At 55.5% G+C, this 15415-nt stretch overlaps 1 protein-coding gene across 1 annotated transcript in view; it reads left to right on the top strand.

The window, feature by feature from the left end:
• Positions 1 to 15415, top strand: part of ARSG (arylsulfatase G) — a 50059-nt gene that overhangs the window by 22855 nt on the left and 11789 nt on the right. Inside the window, exons 6-9 of the mRNA XM_008149556.3 lie at positions 851 to 1032; positions 1985 to 2065; positions 12870 to 12978; positions 15290 to 15410. Coding sequence (XP_008147778.2) covers positions 851 to 1032; positions 1985 to 2065; positions 12870 to 12978; positions 15290 to 15410 — 493 coding nt within the window. The remainder of the gene's footprint in view (positions 1 to 850; positions 1033 to 1984; positions 2066 to 12869; positions 12979 to 15289; positions 15411 to 15415) is intronic.

The raw sequence follows: 15415 nt of genomic DNA on the forward strand, positions 1-15415 counted from the left end.
ACTTCCTGTTAAATGTCGGTCATGTTTAAAGCTGGCTTGCAGGATTCCTGACATTCCAACCAGCTGTATCCGGCCACTGCAATGCGGCATCTCCCTGCAAATTAGAAAAAGGCGCCCCCTCGGGTGGGTGCTGACCTGGGCCCCAGAGCCTGCTGGGCCAGGGGACGGTGGGCAGGAGTTAAGCTCCCGTTCACTATCTCAGCGGGACGTGCCCATGCAGGGAACAGCCTGCACAATGGTCTGTGAGAGATGGAAACATCGATGATGAGAGAATCATTGATCAGCTGCCTCCTGCAACGCCCCTTACTGGGGATCGAGCCTGCAACCCAGGCATGTGCCCTTGACTGGAATCAAACCCAGGACCTTTCAGTCCACAAGCTGATGCTCTATCCACTGAGCCAAACGGGCTAGGGCAGAATTTTTTTTTTTTTTAATCCTCACCCAAGGATATTTATTCCATTGATCTTTAGAGAGAGCGTGGAAGGGAGGGAAGGAAGGGGAAAGAGAGAGAGAAACATCGACTGGTTACTTCCTGCACACGCCCCGACCGGGCCGGGATTGGGCCTGCAACCCAGGTACATGCCCTTGACTGGGAATCGAACCCAGACCCTTTGGTCTGAGGGCTGACGCTCTAACCACCGAGCAAAACTGGCCAAACCACCGAGCCAAACTTTCCATGTTGCTCCTTCAGGTTTTAACTGGCTGATCAGATTATCTCCACATATCCTAGGAAGGTAGACATGCACTCCCTGAGCACGTGGGGTGGAGGTATCCTGGGGCTTTGCTCTGAGGCCCGGGAGAGACAGGGGACAAGACCTCTGGAGAGTGACCGCTCGGCTCTCTGTTCCAGCGCCAGCGGGAGGCCGTTCCTGCTCTACGTGGGCCTGGCCCACATGCATGTGCCCCTGACCAGGACCCCGCTGGCGGCAGACCCGTACGCTGCGGGCCTCCGGGAGATGGACAGCCTGGTGGGCCAGATCAAAGACACCGCTGACCGCACGGCCAAGGGAAATACGTTCCTCTGGTTTACAGGTGAGGTGGCGAAACCCAGCCTGCCTAACTGGGCGCCAACGGCTGACTGCGCGTGCGCCCTGAGAGCTACGTCTGGTCAAGTGATCGTCTTCCACCGGGCAGGGGGCTCGCTCCGAGCTTGGGGCCCTACCGGTGATGGTTGGGTTGAATGCTGAGCACCTGTCCATTTGGGGCCTCCAAGGCTGAGCCCCGGACAGGTGTGCACAGAGAGAGCAGGTTCCCCCCTGGCCCCTTAAGTCTTGATCAGGGCCCTCTGGGCGTTGCCCTTAATTAATGAATAACTTTGACGTTGCGAACCTGTGTAGTCCTCAGACTGTTCTAGACTCCCTCTTCACCATCTGCCCGGTCCCAGGGACTCCGGTTGCTACTGGCCACCAGCTCGCCAGGTCCCGTCTTCTGGCCGAGTGGAGCTGAACTGGCGGGCCATTCAGAGGCCCCCACGGCCCTGTGGGTCTCAGGTCCCTGTCGGAGGAGGGCAGGGGGTCAGAGCGCTGCCGCTGAGTCACATAGACACCTGGACTTGAATCCATATGCGACTGTTGAGAAGGTTGATCTCGACACACCTCTGTCTCTTCGTGTGCAAAGTGAAGCTCACCATGGAGTCTAGTCCGTAGCATGTTGGAGGCTGTGAGATCGTGTGTGTGAAGCCCTGGGCGCATCATAGGTGCTCAGTAAGCAGTGGCTGGGCTGATGGCACGGGTGATGAGATTGCTAAAGCTGTAAAAGGCCAGGTCCACAAGGCAGGCGCCTCCAGATGGGACCGCCTCAGGGAGGGAGAGCCCCGCTCTTTGAAAGCCCAGCAGCTCTTCAAGGGCAGGGTCCTAGTTGATTGTACAGGTCCCTCTTCTATCCCGTCCCCTGCCGTGCCCAGGGGTGTAGGGCTGGAGAGAGAGACTCGGCCAAAGTGCTACCGGTTTGTTGACCTTCCCATGTTGCTCCTTTTGGTTTTTAGGCGACAACGGCCCGTGGGCTCAGAAATGTGAGCTGGCAGGCAGCGTGGGTCCCTTCACCGGATCGTGGCAAGTTCCTCGAGGTAGGGGCTCAGCTGGGGCTGGTGGGTCCCACTGTGGGCAGGACATGGGATTCTATCTCCGGGCCTCAGGGCATCATTGTGAACCAGGGACAAAATCCTCACCAGCCACCAGGCCCCTGAAGAGAACCTGATGGGGCAGAGAGAGTCTCTGGTCAGCCCGGAGCGTCCTGGTCTCGCCTCTCCCCCTGGGACTCCCTCAGGGACCACCCTCTCCCGACGAGCCACCCCTGGACCTGCCCAGGGCTGCGCTCTCCCTTTTCTTTCATCCCGCTGCCCTTCCTCATTCTCTTTCCCTTCTTTCTCTCCCTTTAAAAACGTCATCCCTCCATCCATCCAACCATGAATTCACTTCATGCATCCAAGAGATAAGTAGTGCCGAGCTCACTGACGGTTTCTGTATCCGTTGTCTCTAACGCTTACCATCCTGAAAGGTAGGCTCATTTCCATTTACAGATGAGGAGAGAGAGAGGCTCAGAGAGGCCAAGTAGCCTGCCCACCGTCACACAGTGAAAGCTGGCGATCTCCCCACTACGCCACACTGCCCTTCTCTGTTCAAACATCCTTCGGCTCTCAGCTCCGTGTCCATCTGCTCTGACAGTTCGGTAGTGTGGACCAGACCCTGAAAAAGGCGCGTGCCTGCTGATGCTTCCGCGTCTCCCCGAAGAATGTGTCCTGAAGAGAGAAATGACCACGTGCACCATGATGCATATACAACGATGCTTGTTGGACATAGCCCAAGTAGCTGTCGATAGAGGAGTGTGAAATGCTGCATATCATTGACCTGGAAGCATTTGCATGCAGTGCTTTCCCGTGCAAAAGCAGGTTGCAACACAACATGTAAAGGCCCTCGCTGGTTTGGCTCAGTGGATAGAGCACCAGCCCTCGGACTGAAAGGTCCCAGGTTCGATTCCAGTCAACGGCTTGTCCCTTGCTTGCAGGCTCCATCCCTGACCCCGGTTGGGGCACGTGCAGGAGGCAACCCAATCGATGTCTCTCTCTCACATCGATGTTTCTCTTTCTTTGTATTTCCCCTTCCATTCCACTCTCTCTAAAAATCAATGGGAAAATATCCTCTGGTGGGGATTAATAAAAAACACACAAAAAAACAATAGGTAAGGGATAATTATATGAAAATAAGCATAGGTGTTCTTGGGAAAAGAACATGCTATCAGGTTGTTTGTAACCTGATGCTATCAGGTTGTTGCATAGGTGTTCTTGGGAAAATTGTTAAAAGAGGCAAGAAAAGGTAACCAATGATTAGCGGTAATTCTCTCTGGAGGATTGAAGTGTGATTTTTTTCCCACCACAACGAACTGGTATTATTTATATCCGAAAAAGTTAAAATACGTTTTTTAGATGGTGCTTGTATGGTGCGAGGGGTTCGGAGGTGGACGTGGCGGGGTTACCCCCTGTGCCCGGGTTTTCCTGCCGTCCAGCTCGATCCTGAGCTGTGGCCTCCAGTGTCCAGGTCAAAGGACACAAAGTCCCTCCCATATTTGTTGGGCAGAATATTTGTCGTTCCCAGGACTGTGACCTTTGTGCCCCTCATGGCCGGGGGCGAGAGAGACATGCCAATCGTTCCTTCTCTGTCAGCTTTAACCTGGTGTTCCTTGGCTCAGACCCTGGAGAACTTGACGAGGGAGCGGCTGCCGGGACTGTGCCACGTCTCGGGTCAGGAGAGTGGGGTTAGGCGTCAGGGCACCGGGTGCCACTCCCCTCTCCCGTGCCGTGAGTGGATACTTTATCGTTCAGGGTTGGGGTTTCTCCCTCTGTTGATCTCTTTGGTTCTCTCCAGTTCAAGAACACTGTAACCTACTTCTGATTCCTGGAGAGCTGGTCCAGGAAAAGGTGCCAGGACTGACGTGGGTGGCGACATGTCTGACACCCGGAACGGCAGCAGGTGTGAGCGGGGAGTGGCTGTTTGCATTAGCGGGTTACAGGGCCTGCTCTCTGTACCTGGGACACCCGCAGGCCAGCGGCCACCTCCCACGCTCAGTTGGAAAGCCTGGAATCAGAACTCGCCAGGGTGAAAATCCAGAAGGCATGGAAACCAAGGAGGTTTCTAAGTGGCTCCTCTGTGGGGAGCTCTCTGTTCCCCCCAAGTTGACCTCTGGTCTCCTGCCTGAGGACCTGCCTCATCTTGTCTCTTCCCCCTCCTGGGAGGCAGTTTTGGAAGAGGGATTCCAGCTGCAGGTTGTGGCCGGGGACCCATTCTCTGAGGGAAGCACCTTGCCTTAGGAGAAACACACTTACTAGCTGGGCAACCTACTCTGCCCTCTTCCTTCCTTTAGCTGAGCACCTGCCGTGGGCCCGGAACTCAGTGCTGGGGACACAGGTCATCAAAGGCCCTGGCTTGAGGGATGGTGATGTTCTGACTCAGTGGGTCCGGGATGGCGATGGAGATGCTACATTTCCAAGAAGCACCTGGGTGACACTGATAGTCTACCCCAGGGACCCCACTTGGAGAACCACCAACCTAGAATATCTACATTCAGACCATGTTGATTCTAGAGTCATCTAAGTCTTGAACTTCCAGATGTCAGCCAGATGTTGTTGAGGCGTGGTCTCGGGACCAGCGGCATTAGCGCCATCTGAGGACTTGTTAGCCATGCAGGTTCTAGGCCTCCCTTCTGCGCCCCCCCCTGCCCCCCTCCGCCCCCCTCCTGCCCAGACCTGCTGAATCAGGAACTCTGGGGACGGGACCCAGAAATCTGTGGCAGTAACCACACATGACTACTTGAATTCAAATTTAAATTCAAATTCAGTTCCTTGGTCACTTTAGCCACACTTCAAGGGCTCAGAAGCCACGTGTGGCGGGCGGCTACCCTATTGGATGGTGCAAATAGAAAACATTTGCATGATGGCAAAGACTTCTATTGGACAGAATGGGAGCGAACAGGTCAGCAGGTCATTCTGCTGCAGGGTCCTGCCATGATAGCAGGACGCTCAAGGGCCTCTCGTCCACTGGGAGGGCGGCAGGAAGGCTTTCCTGAGTGGTTGGTTTTGAAGCATGAGGAGGAGACAGCCAGGGGTTTGTGAGGGAGGCCTGATGTGGTATCTGAGTGGCAGGCTCAGCCCCTGAATTCGTGGTGGGGCTGGGCCGGATCCATTCTTCTTTCCTCAGGAGATCCTGAAGGCCAACTTGGCCTAAGGCTAAATACTAGGTGTACCGGTTAATAATGCGGATTTTCTTCAATAGATGGAGTTACACATATGTTGATATATATGCAATATGATAGATATGCTATTTTGTTGTATTGACAGCAAGCTTCAAAACTTTGTATGTCAAATTTTCTGAAGGTGTTAACATCATAGATATTTTTCCGCTTAATTTTGTGCCAAAAAAAGAGCATTTGCGGGAAATTTTAATTCATGACTTTATTTTGAAGAAAAGTGCTGCTGAAAGTTATCGTATACTTCGGGAAGCTTATGGTGAACATGCTCCATCTCAGGATACTTGTGAACACTGGTTTAAACGCTTTAAAAGTGATGATTTCGATGTGAAAGACAAAGAACGTCCAGGTCAACCGAAAAAGTTTGAAGACCACCAATTACAAGCATTCTTTGATGAAGATGCGTATCAAACTCAAAAACAACTTGCAGAAAGATTAAACGTTTTGCTCAGCAAACAATTTCCGATCGTTTACAAGCAATGGGGAAGATTTTAAAGGAAGGAAAATGGGTGCCACATCAACTAAAAGAAAGACAAATGGAAAACCAAAAAGTCATCAGTAAAATGTTGCTTCAACGGCATGAAAGAAAGTCTTTTTTTGCATCGAACTGTGACTGGCGATGAAAAGTGAATTTATTTTGAGAATCCCAAACGCACAAAATCATGGGTTGATCCAGGTCAACCATCAACATGGACTGCAAGGCCAAATCGCTTCGGAAAGAAGACAATGCTCTGCGTTTGGTGGGATCAGGAAGGTGTGGTGCATTATGAGCTTCTAAAACCAGGTGAAACGGTTAATACTGATCGCTACCAACAACAAATAATCAATTTGAACCACGCTTTGATCATGAAACAACCAGAATGTGCCAGAAGACACGGCAAAGTGATTTTGCTTCATGATGACGCACCATCACACACTTCAAAACCAGTTAAAGACATGTTAAAAGATCTTGCCTGGGAAGTATTAACCCACCCTCCGTATTCACCAGACCTTGCTCCTTCAGATTACCACTTGTTCCGATCGATGGCACAGGTTACCACTTGTTCCGATCGATGGCTCAGATTACCACTTGTTCCGATCGATGGCACAGGCGCTTTCTGAGCAGCACTTCAAAACATAAGAAGTGGAGAATTGGGTCTCTGAATGGTTTGCCTCAAAACAAGTTCTATTGGGACGGTACCCACAAATTACCTGAAAGATGGGGAAATGTGTAGCTAGCGATGGACATTACTTTAAACAAAGCACTTTAGATGTTTCTCGAAATTACCGTGTTTCCTTTGATTATAAAATCCGCATTATTAACCGGTTAAGAGCTAATCCGCATTATTAACCGGTACACCTAGTACGTCATCATCTTCGTTCCCCAAACCAGCTTCTGTCAGCTATTCCTCCTGCCCAGAAAGCCGCTGGGGGCTCTGGGAAGCCAGGCAGAGCCCTGTGTGGAAGGCGTGTAGCCAGGGCTCAGGTCGGGAGGTGAGCTGGGGTCCTTCTAGACCACCTGTTCCTCGTCGGTGGGATGCCTGCACTTCCTGCGGTAAGGGGGCCGGTCTCAAGAGCAGATGAAAGAGAGAAGACAGTCGCTGTTTTTGCAACCGAGTAGGACAAACAGTACCCAGAGCCCTGCTCTTCCCTCTCCGCCGCCAGCCCGCTGCGTCAGGCACGAGCTGCCTTCCCCGGCTCTCAGCCCCCAGGCCCCCTCCTGGTCTTGCCTTGCCTTTCCTGGCCACGCCGCCTTGCTCAGCTGATGGGATGAGGCAGGGTCTCCTGGAGTCACAGCTTCACCCCGTGCAGGAGTGAGGGTGCTCCCCTGGGCTTGCCTTGTGCCCTGCATGGGTGAGGAGAAACCGAACTGGGGGAGGGGGGCAGGCAGGCGGCAACCCAAAGTGGCCCTGCCTTCCCCCAAACAAAGAGGACGTGTGTGCCTGCCCACTGCTGACCCCAAGCGCACGGCCCGGCCTGGGCCTGGCCCAGAGCAGCTGCCCTGCCCGCTCTTCCCCACAGCAGACCCCGCTCCCGCCCGGGACAGAACCAGCGCGTGTTTGTCCCCTAACAGACGGCTCCTCTGTCTGGAAACTCTTTCTTTGTTGTTTTATTTGAAGAGCAGAACTGTTCCTTCCTCCCCTGGGTGATGAGGAAACATTCTGTTGAGTTTGGCATCCCCAGCGCGAAGAGACCTTGGTTGTTTGTAACCTGATGCTATCAGGTTGTTGCATAACCTTTCCCACTGGGACACGGGCTCTGCATGGGGCGGGGGGGGGGGGGCGCTTCTGCCCAATGTGGGAGGGGGGGCCCTGGTCGGGGACAGGGGGGTTGAATTGTGTGTGTCCCCGGGCCTTTGGCCACCAGGCTTGAAACGCCCCCATTATCACACTTCAGGCCACCAGCCCAGCCAGCGTCCTCAGTCCCCACGGAGGCCTGGCTGCCCTTTGGTTCTGGAAAGCCCGTCGGCTCCGGGCACCTTTGGCAAGGGCACGCGTGTGTTTCTATTTAGGAAGGAAGCCGGCTGCTCAGAGGCTGGAGGACGTGCGCGCCTCGGCACAGGCGTGTTCTCTGCCCAAGCCACAGATTCGGATGCCTTTGCGGGCCGGGCAGGGGACCCGAATGGACACCTGTCCGTGTCATTGGCGTGGGCTGCTCAGGGATTCAGGACCCTGGAGACTGGGTCCTGTCCAAAGACATACAAAGTTAGTTTAAACACAACCAAACCATCCTTGCCAAACCACGTGTCAGAGGGCTCAGTTCAGTGCGTGAGCCGTCAGGTGGCAACTTCGGCTGTTCTCTGTCTGTAGGTAATTTTCGGTTGTTTGTTTGTTTTTTAATATATTTTTATTGATTTCAGGAAGGGAGGGAGGGAGGAAGGGGGGGAAGAGAGAGAGAGAGAGAGAGAGAGAGAGAGAGAGAGAGAGAGAGAGAGAGAGAGAGGGAAAGAGAGAGAGAGAGAGAGAAAGAAAGAAAGAAAGAAAGAAAGAAAGAAAGAAAGAAAGAAAGAAAGAAAGATCATGAGAGACAATCACTGATCGGCTGCCTCCTGCAAGACCCCTACTGGGGATTGAGGCCACAACCCGGGCATGTGCCCTGACCGGGAATCAAACATGACATCCTGGTTCATAGGTCAACGCTCAAGCACTGAGCCACGCAGGCAGGGCAATTTTTCGATCTTTGGATGGCAATTTTGGGGCACTTCCATGGCAGGCACTATGCCAAAGGCTCTTGCTTCGAATTTCACATACATTCACGCACGTAGCTTCCCGCCCAGCCCCGGGAGATAAATGCCATCACGTTTGCCCTTCGTGGCTGGGGAGACTGAGTCGGACGGGGGTGTTCAGAGTCCTGCCTCAGGCCACCCAACGGGCAGCGTGGCCCTGGAGCCAGACCCCGGGTCTGCCGGTGCCCAAGGCGCCTCCCACTCACCCTGCTAACATCCCTCAAACGCTGGCCCTCAGACCACCGGCACCGGAGTCACCTGACCCCGAGTCCCCCCCGGACTTCGTAAGCCGGGGTCCTCCCCCGTGGAGAAGTGGCGCGTGCTGTCTTCCTGACTCAGTGTGGCACTGCGTCCCTTCGGGGAGAGACTGCTGCTCCTAAGCGTGGGCCGAGGCAGCCTGGTGGCCGGCCCCGCCTCCACGCACGGGGGAAGGCACTCACTTCCGTAGCCAGGGAAGACCAAGGAAGCGGCTCCGTGAGTCATGGTTCTGTTTATCCTTCGGTTGCTGAGGCTAAATAGTTACTGCTTTAAGTAAGAGGTTCTGCCTTAATGAGAGTCATAGCTAACCGCAAGCGCACTGCAACGCGTCCTCACGACCGTGGGATGTGCTTTTCTCAACAGAAAGCCACACGCAACCAGCACTGCTCCCGTGCGTGCCACGGTCAGGGGGTGAGGGCTTATCCACGCCGAGAAGTGGCTTTTGGAATCAGAGAGTTTGTAGACATTTCATCTATGGACTCACCTGTTCTTATTTATAACTTACAGGTTCCTATTCATGATCCTGCGCCTTAAAGGTGTAGAGGTGTGGGCAGTATAAAACCCTGTGATTGAAAGCACGAGGCTGCATTTAATTTTCAAGTGCATTGTGTCCACTTTCTGGTCGTGTCCCAGCCCTCCTACTTCTGGAATGGACGCTCTTCACCGGAGTGCATCCCGGGCCAATGAAATCACGGTTTCTGGGAAAGGGTCCTCGGTGTGGGCATTTTTTAATGCTCCCCTAGTGAGTCTAATACGCATTCAGGGATGAGTGGGCACGCCATCCTAGAACAGTGGTCGGCAAACCGCGGCTCGCGAGCCACATGCGGCTCTTTGGCCCCTTAAGTGTGACTCTTCCACAAAATACCACGGCCTGGGCGAGTCTATTTTGAAGAAGTGGCGTCAGAAGAAGTTTAAGTTTAAAAAATTTGGCTCTCAAAAGAAATTTCAATCGTTGTACTGTTGATATTTGGCTCTGTTGACTAATGAGTTTGCCGACCACTGCCCTAGGAGATTTAATGGCTGAGAGGGTTGGCTGTGTAGTTAGACCTGGACTCAAATCCTGGCTCTCGCATTTGCTAGCTGTGTGACCTTGGGCAAATTACTTAACCTCTCTGAGCTTCAGTTTCTTCATCTGAAAAACGGGTATAAGAAGCACCTGGCTCTCAAGGTGATCAAAAGGATTAAATGAGGTCCTGCAGGGAAGCTCTCCGCGTTGCGCTCAGGGGTGCTTAACTCGGTGCGTAGTCAGGGCTCCGTGAACAGGAGATGGTCGTGTTACTGTAGTTGAACTGGAAATGAGGTTCCATTAGTAGTAGCACGCGGCACTGGAGAGTCCTGGGAGACCGGAGGCAGCTCCCCTGGGATTTGCCTCTGCTGGTGCCGATAAATCACAACGAGCAACGTTATTCTGATCATCAGACTCCACAGCCCTGGGGACCCACGGAAAACGCTAGTTGGATTTTGTAAGTCTGTCCACCCCCAGCAGTACCACAGATGCTGGGATTCAGAGTAAGACGGCGCCCACGCCGTGTGGGACGCACACTCTTATCATTGCTTGCGCACCCCCTGGGTGCTTTTCAGATAGATGGCTTTCGAGCGCGAGGTCTCTGGGCCTGTCTCTCTGTGAGAGCCAGAACCCTGGGTGCAGCCAGACCTAGACGGGGGAGGGCCCTCCAGTGGACACGCCGAGGGCTTCGCTCAGCCAGCCCTCTTCTCGCTTCCTCTTAGTTCTGAGCCTTTGCCTGTGAACTCTGCGCTGGGTTGGCATATACACATCTTATAACTGACGGAGTGCCTTGCAGCCCCTCCAGCTTTCAGCCCTCTGCTGAAATAAGGCAAACACGGAAATAGTCGCCTCTGAAAAATGACTTAGGGCCGTCCCTTGCCTGGAAACAGCAGCACAGAAGCTTGTGGCAAACAAGCAGACTCCCTAGTGGCAGAGGCCCATTAGCAGGTTTGTTCATTAGGGGCCAGTGCACTGTTCTAGAAACATCCCGGAGGCGGAGACCAGCTCCCGGGGCCGACCCTGGGGGCCCTCGCCCGCCACGCGCAGCGCTCTCGCCCGCCTCCTGGTGGGCTGTCAGCACTGTCGGCTCACTTCTGGGAACTAAAGCCTTCACCTTCCTTAGCATCTGGCCTCAACGGCTAAGCAGACCTGTCCGGAGTGCATGCACCGTGGACATGCAAATGAACAGGTTCCATGATCCACCTACCTGACCCCCCCATCCCCCTCCCGGCTTCCACATAAATTCCCCTCGTGGGCGTGGAATTCTCTGCAGAGCCTGCACGGGCAAGCGTGGACACTCCCTGCCTGCCTGCTCCTTGGCCTTAAGCTGGGGCGTAATCATGCACCTGCAGCCGCGTGGGAGTGCGTTCCATGCTTGTGCATCAGTCGTTGGGGGTGGGCTCTGTGTGTATTTGTGGAAGGTGTGCTTCTCGTGCGGAAGACTGTATTTGAGACCTTTTGGGCCAGGCCAAAGGGCTCCCCCTTCAGCCTGCACAACGCCACTTGGTTTCGAGAGCCCCACACCCCTACACATGAACCGTCCCCAGGCGGGGAGCTGTTCTGTGCTTTGATTGTCACTTGAACACTTCGGGGACTGGAAAGCCGGCTATGAGAAAACCTCAACGACGCCGAGCGTTTCCCGTGTGGCGTGCCGGGCCAGGACCGTGGGCCTCGACGGTCGGTGTGAGGGCAGCGGGGCAGACGCCTCGGGCTTGTGGCCGCTCCTTCCCGTCGCCGTAGCTCTCACAGGCACGCCAGCCGGGCGGGGGAGTTGCATGACCACGGTACGCGGGAGCCACACACGTCTGCTCTGGCAGGGCTTCCCACACGCTAACGTTGTGGAATCCCTGGCTCAGCCAGGATGCGGGTGGGGTGTGTGTGGGAGTGGGGAGGTCACGGTTAGCTCAAGGCAACACGTACGCAGGATGTTTCCATCAAACATGACCTCATCTCTTCCAGCCCGCCGGCCACCGTTAACCTGGTGGTCACTTTGGCCTTGGCGGATGCAGAAAGAATTCCCTTCGTTACCAAAGTGGAAATTCATAGATTGCACAGATTGCTCTCGCCTCCTCCTGAGAGGCCCGAGGTCAGAGCTGTTACTAATGCGTCTCCACGACATCAGAACAACTCATGAATTCAAGGAAAAACAAAGCAAAGCCGAGACAACAGTGAAATCCGGGCCAGACCCGGCGCTGGGCGTTGGGCAGATCACATAGCTGGGGAATGTTCTGCTTTGCCTCTTTTCAAACAACTATTTTTTAAAATACATTTTTTTAATTGATTTCAGAGAGGAAGGGAGAGGGAGAAATAGAAACATCAATGATAAGAATCATTGATGGGATGCCTCCTGCATGCCCCCCACTGGGGACCAAGCCCGCAACCCGGGCATGTGCCCTGACCAGCGATCGAACCTTGACCTCCTGGTTCATAGGTCGACCTTCAATCACTGAGCTGCTGTGGCTGGGCCAATTGTATATTTTCATCCGAAACGATCACATTATAATCAGTGGAATGACAGATGCGCTTACTTTAATGGATATTCGTTAAGTACCCGTGTCTTGGGACCAGGAGACATGAAGTCTCATGGTGTGGATTCACACCATCAGCCAGTAAACCAGACGAGGTGAAGTGTGAAAAGTGTCGTGAAGGAAATAAAGTGACCTGACTTAATAGGGAGGGACTGAGGCCACTCCTTACGTATGTTGAGTCCAGTAAAATAGAAGCACGTATTGAAAGATATTAACCACCTGAATAAAAATAGTTGGTTATGCCCTAGCCAGTTTGGCTCAGTGGATAGAGCGTCGGCCTGTGGACTGAAGGGTCCCGGTTTTGATTCTGGTCAAGGGCACGTCCCTCGGTTGCAGTCTCCTCCCCAGCCCGGGCCCTGATCAGAGCTCGTGCAGGAGGCAACCAATCGATGTGTTTCTCTCACATCGGTGTTTCACTCTGTCTTTCCCTCTCTTTTCCACTATCTCTAAAAATCAATGGGAAAATATCTTTGGGTGAGGATTAAAAAATATTATTAAAAAAATAGCTGGTTACTGTTGTGTTCTCAGAGGCTCCTGGCAGCCCCCTTACGGAGGGACCGTTGTCCCAGAGGGCGGCTGTGAGAGGGGGAGCCCGGAGTCACCTGTCAAACCACCAACTGCCCCTCCTTTCCAGGGGGGAGCCCAGCCAAGCAGACCACCTGGGAAGGAGGCCACCGGGTCCCGGCGGTGGCGTACTGGCCTGGCAGAGTCCCCGGCAATGTCACCAGCGCCGCCTTGTTAAGGTAGGAGACCCACACGACCTTGACACGCTGGGGTTTACCGCCAGGCAATCACAGGCGCTCGATGGGTGAGGGACCTCGGGAGGAGAGACCTCCTCCCCGCCTGCCTCTGCCAGGTGTCCCCAGGCAGCTCCGAAGCTCGGATGGGAGCAGCCTGGGCCTGCCGCCGGCCATTCTGGCAGCAGCGTGGTGGGGTCTTCTCAGCCGTCTGGGTTAACGTCTGGGTGAAGAGGGCGCTGGGCGGGTTCGTGGCCTGGGGCGCTGAGTCCGGGTGGTGTGTCTGCTGCACAGAACAGCCTCTCCCTTCTGCCCTGGCCCCACCTGGCGGGAGGAATCCTCGTCGGAGCTGTAGTGATGAGGCGGGGCAGGTGTCCGAGGGGTGCTGTGGGAAGCCAGCCCTTCACGGGCAATCACATGGCCCCAAGAAAGGAGTGTAGATGTCCACGTGCCCTGGAGGACGGGGAGGGGGGGCCGGGGGAGGGGGGGGGCGGCGGGGGGAGGGGGCAGGGCCACCAGGCTGGAGCCGAGGGAACGAACCCTTGGCGAGGGCTTTCTTCCTACTTCTGGCAACGAAGCTTCTGCCAGGAGCGGGTCCCTGGGTGCCTCCCCCGTTGGAAGGGCAGCGGTACGGTGACGTCCCGCCAGCGCTCTTAGCTCCTCATTGGGGCCGATCCGGGAGGCCATCCCCGTGCCCGGAGGATTGGGTCTGCTTGAAGACTAATTTATTTCCGCAGGGTCTTCGTCATTAGCCGAGTGGGTCCCGGCCGAGGGAACACAGCGTTAGTAGAGGAAAGCCGGCCTCCCGTTGGCCCTGCCCGCCTTGTGCCAGTAGGTCCCACAGACGCTCGGTGGGCTGGGCTGCGGGTCAACAGCTCCGTGGAAAGGGCAGCCCACGTGCTCCTGCTGGAGAGCTGCTCCCAGCGCCGTGAGCATGGCAGGCTGGACGCAGGGCGAGGGGGTGCCCTGTAGTGGAGTAAAATTTACCACATGAGTTTTAAAAGGTCACATTAACCAAGACCCCCCAAACGGTCACCACGGCTGCCTCAGTTGCCGATGCTGCCTCGGTTTACGACCGCTGCCTCGGGTTACGACCGCTGCCTCGGTTTACCACCGCTGCCTCGGTTTACCACCGCTGCCTCGGTTGACAACCGCTGCCTCGGTTGACGACCGCTGCCTCGGTTGACGACCGCTGCCTCAGGTTACGACCGCTGCCTCGGTTTACCATCGCTGCCTCGGTTGACGACCGCTGCCTCGGGTTACGACCGCTGCCTCGGTTTACCACCGCTGCCTCGGTTGACGACCGCTGCCTCGGGTTACGACCGCTGCCTCGGTTTACCACCGCTGCCTCGGTTGACGACCGCTGCCTCGGGTTACAACCGCTGCCTCGGTTTACCACCGCTGCCTCGGTTGACAACGAGTGCTTGGGCGGTGCACTGCTTGGGCGTCATTTCATCCTTTGCACATGTGCACGTGCTGTTTCTGTCAGTGCCGTTTGCTCTTTTAATGGGAAAAGCGCTAAACTGAAGGAGAAGGAATGTTTCTCACATCGCAGGGTTCCGAACAAAGCCCAGTTATTCAGGACACAGAGGCCCAGGGAAGGAAAAGGGCGGCACATTCTCTTGCAGACACCTGCCTCTCACTGCTCCCGCTCAGCGCGTGGCTGTGGCCCAGCTGGTGACAGCAGAGCCACTGAGACAGGCCCACGGGGTGTCCCTGGGAACGGTGACAGCACAGACATCCCGGGAGCCCTTTCCGAGGGCCGGCTTCTTCACTGCCTTTATGATGGTTATTGTCACGCTCATTTTATTTTAATATCTTTTTATTGATTTTTAGAGAGAGAGGAAGGAGAGGGGAGAGAGAGAGAGAGAAACATCGATCGGCTGCCTTCTGCCCCCACCCCGACTGGGGATTGAGCAAGAAACCTGGGCATGTGCCCCGACCCAGATTGGAACTGGTGACCTTTCAGTGCAAGGGACAATGCTCAGCCAACTGAGCCACACCCGCCAGGGCATCGTGCCCATTTTACAGAACAGAAAACCGAGGGCCCCGGAGCTGCACAGGTGGCAGCACTGGGATTTGAGCCCAGGCCACCCCTGGCCGCAGGGCCTGGGTGCTGAGCCGCTGGGCCGGTCCGCCGCCTGGAGGAGCAGAGACCCGGGTGGAACGTGAGGGAAGACAGGCCGCGGGAGGGCGGGCCACAGAGGCGGCCGCCAGTGCTGGGCTCGGGCTGGTGCGGGTGGGTCTTGACCACGGCGTGGCCAGCGCGAGTCGGGGGCCAGCCAGGGCCAAGTCTGTCTGTCTGATCCTCCCGCAGCGTTCTGGACATCTTCCCCACCGTGGTGGCCCTGGCCGGCGCCCGCCTGCCCCGAGGCCGCCACTTCGACGGTCTGGATGCCTCCGACGTGCTCTTTGGCGGGTCGCAGACCGGACACAGGGTAAG

This window comes from Eptesicus fuscus, chromosome 20 (genome assembly GCF_027574615.1).
Source record: "Eptesicus fuscus isolate TK198812 chromosome 20, DD_ASM_mEF_20220401, whole genome shotgun sequence".
NCBI classification, from domain to species: domain Eukaryota; kingdom Metazoa; phylum Chordata; class Mammalia; order Chiroptera; family Vespertilionidae; genus Eptesicus; species Eptesicus fuscus.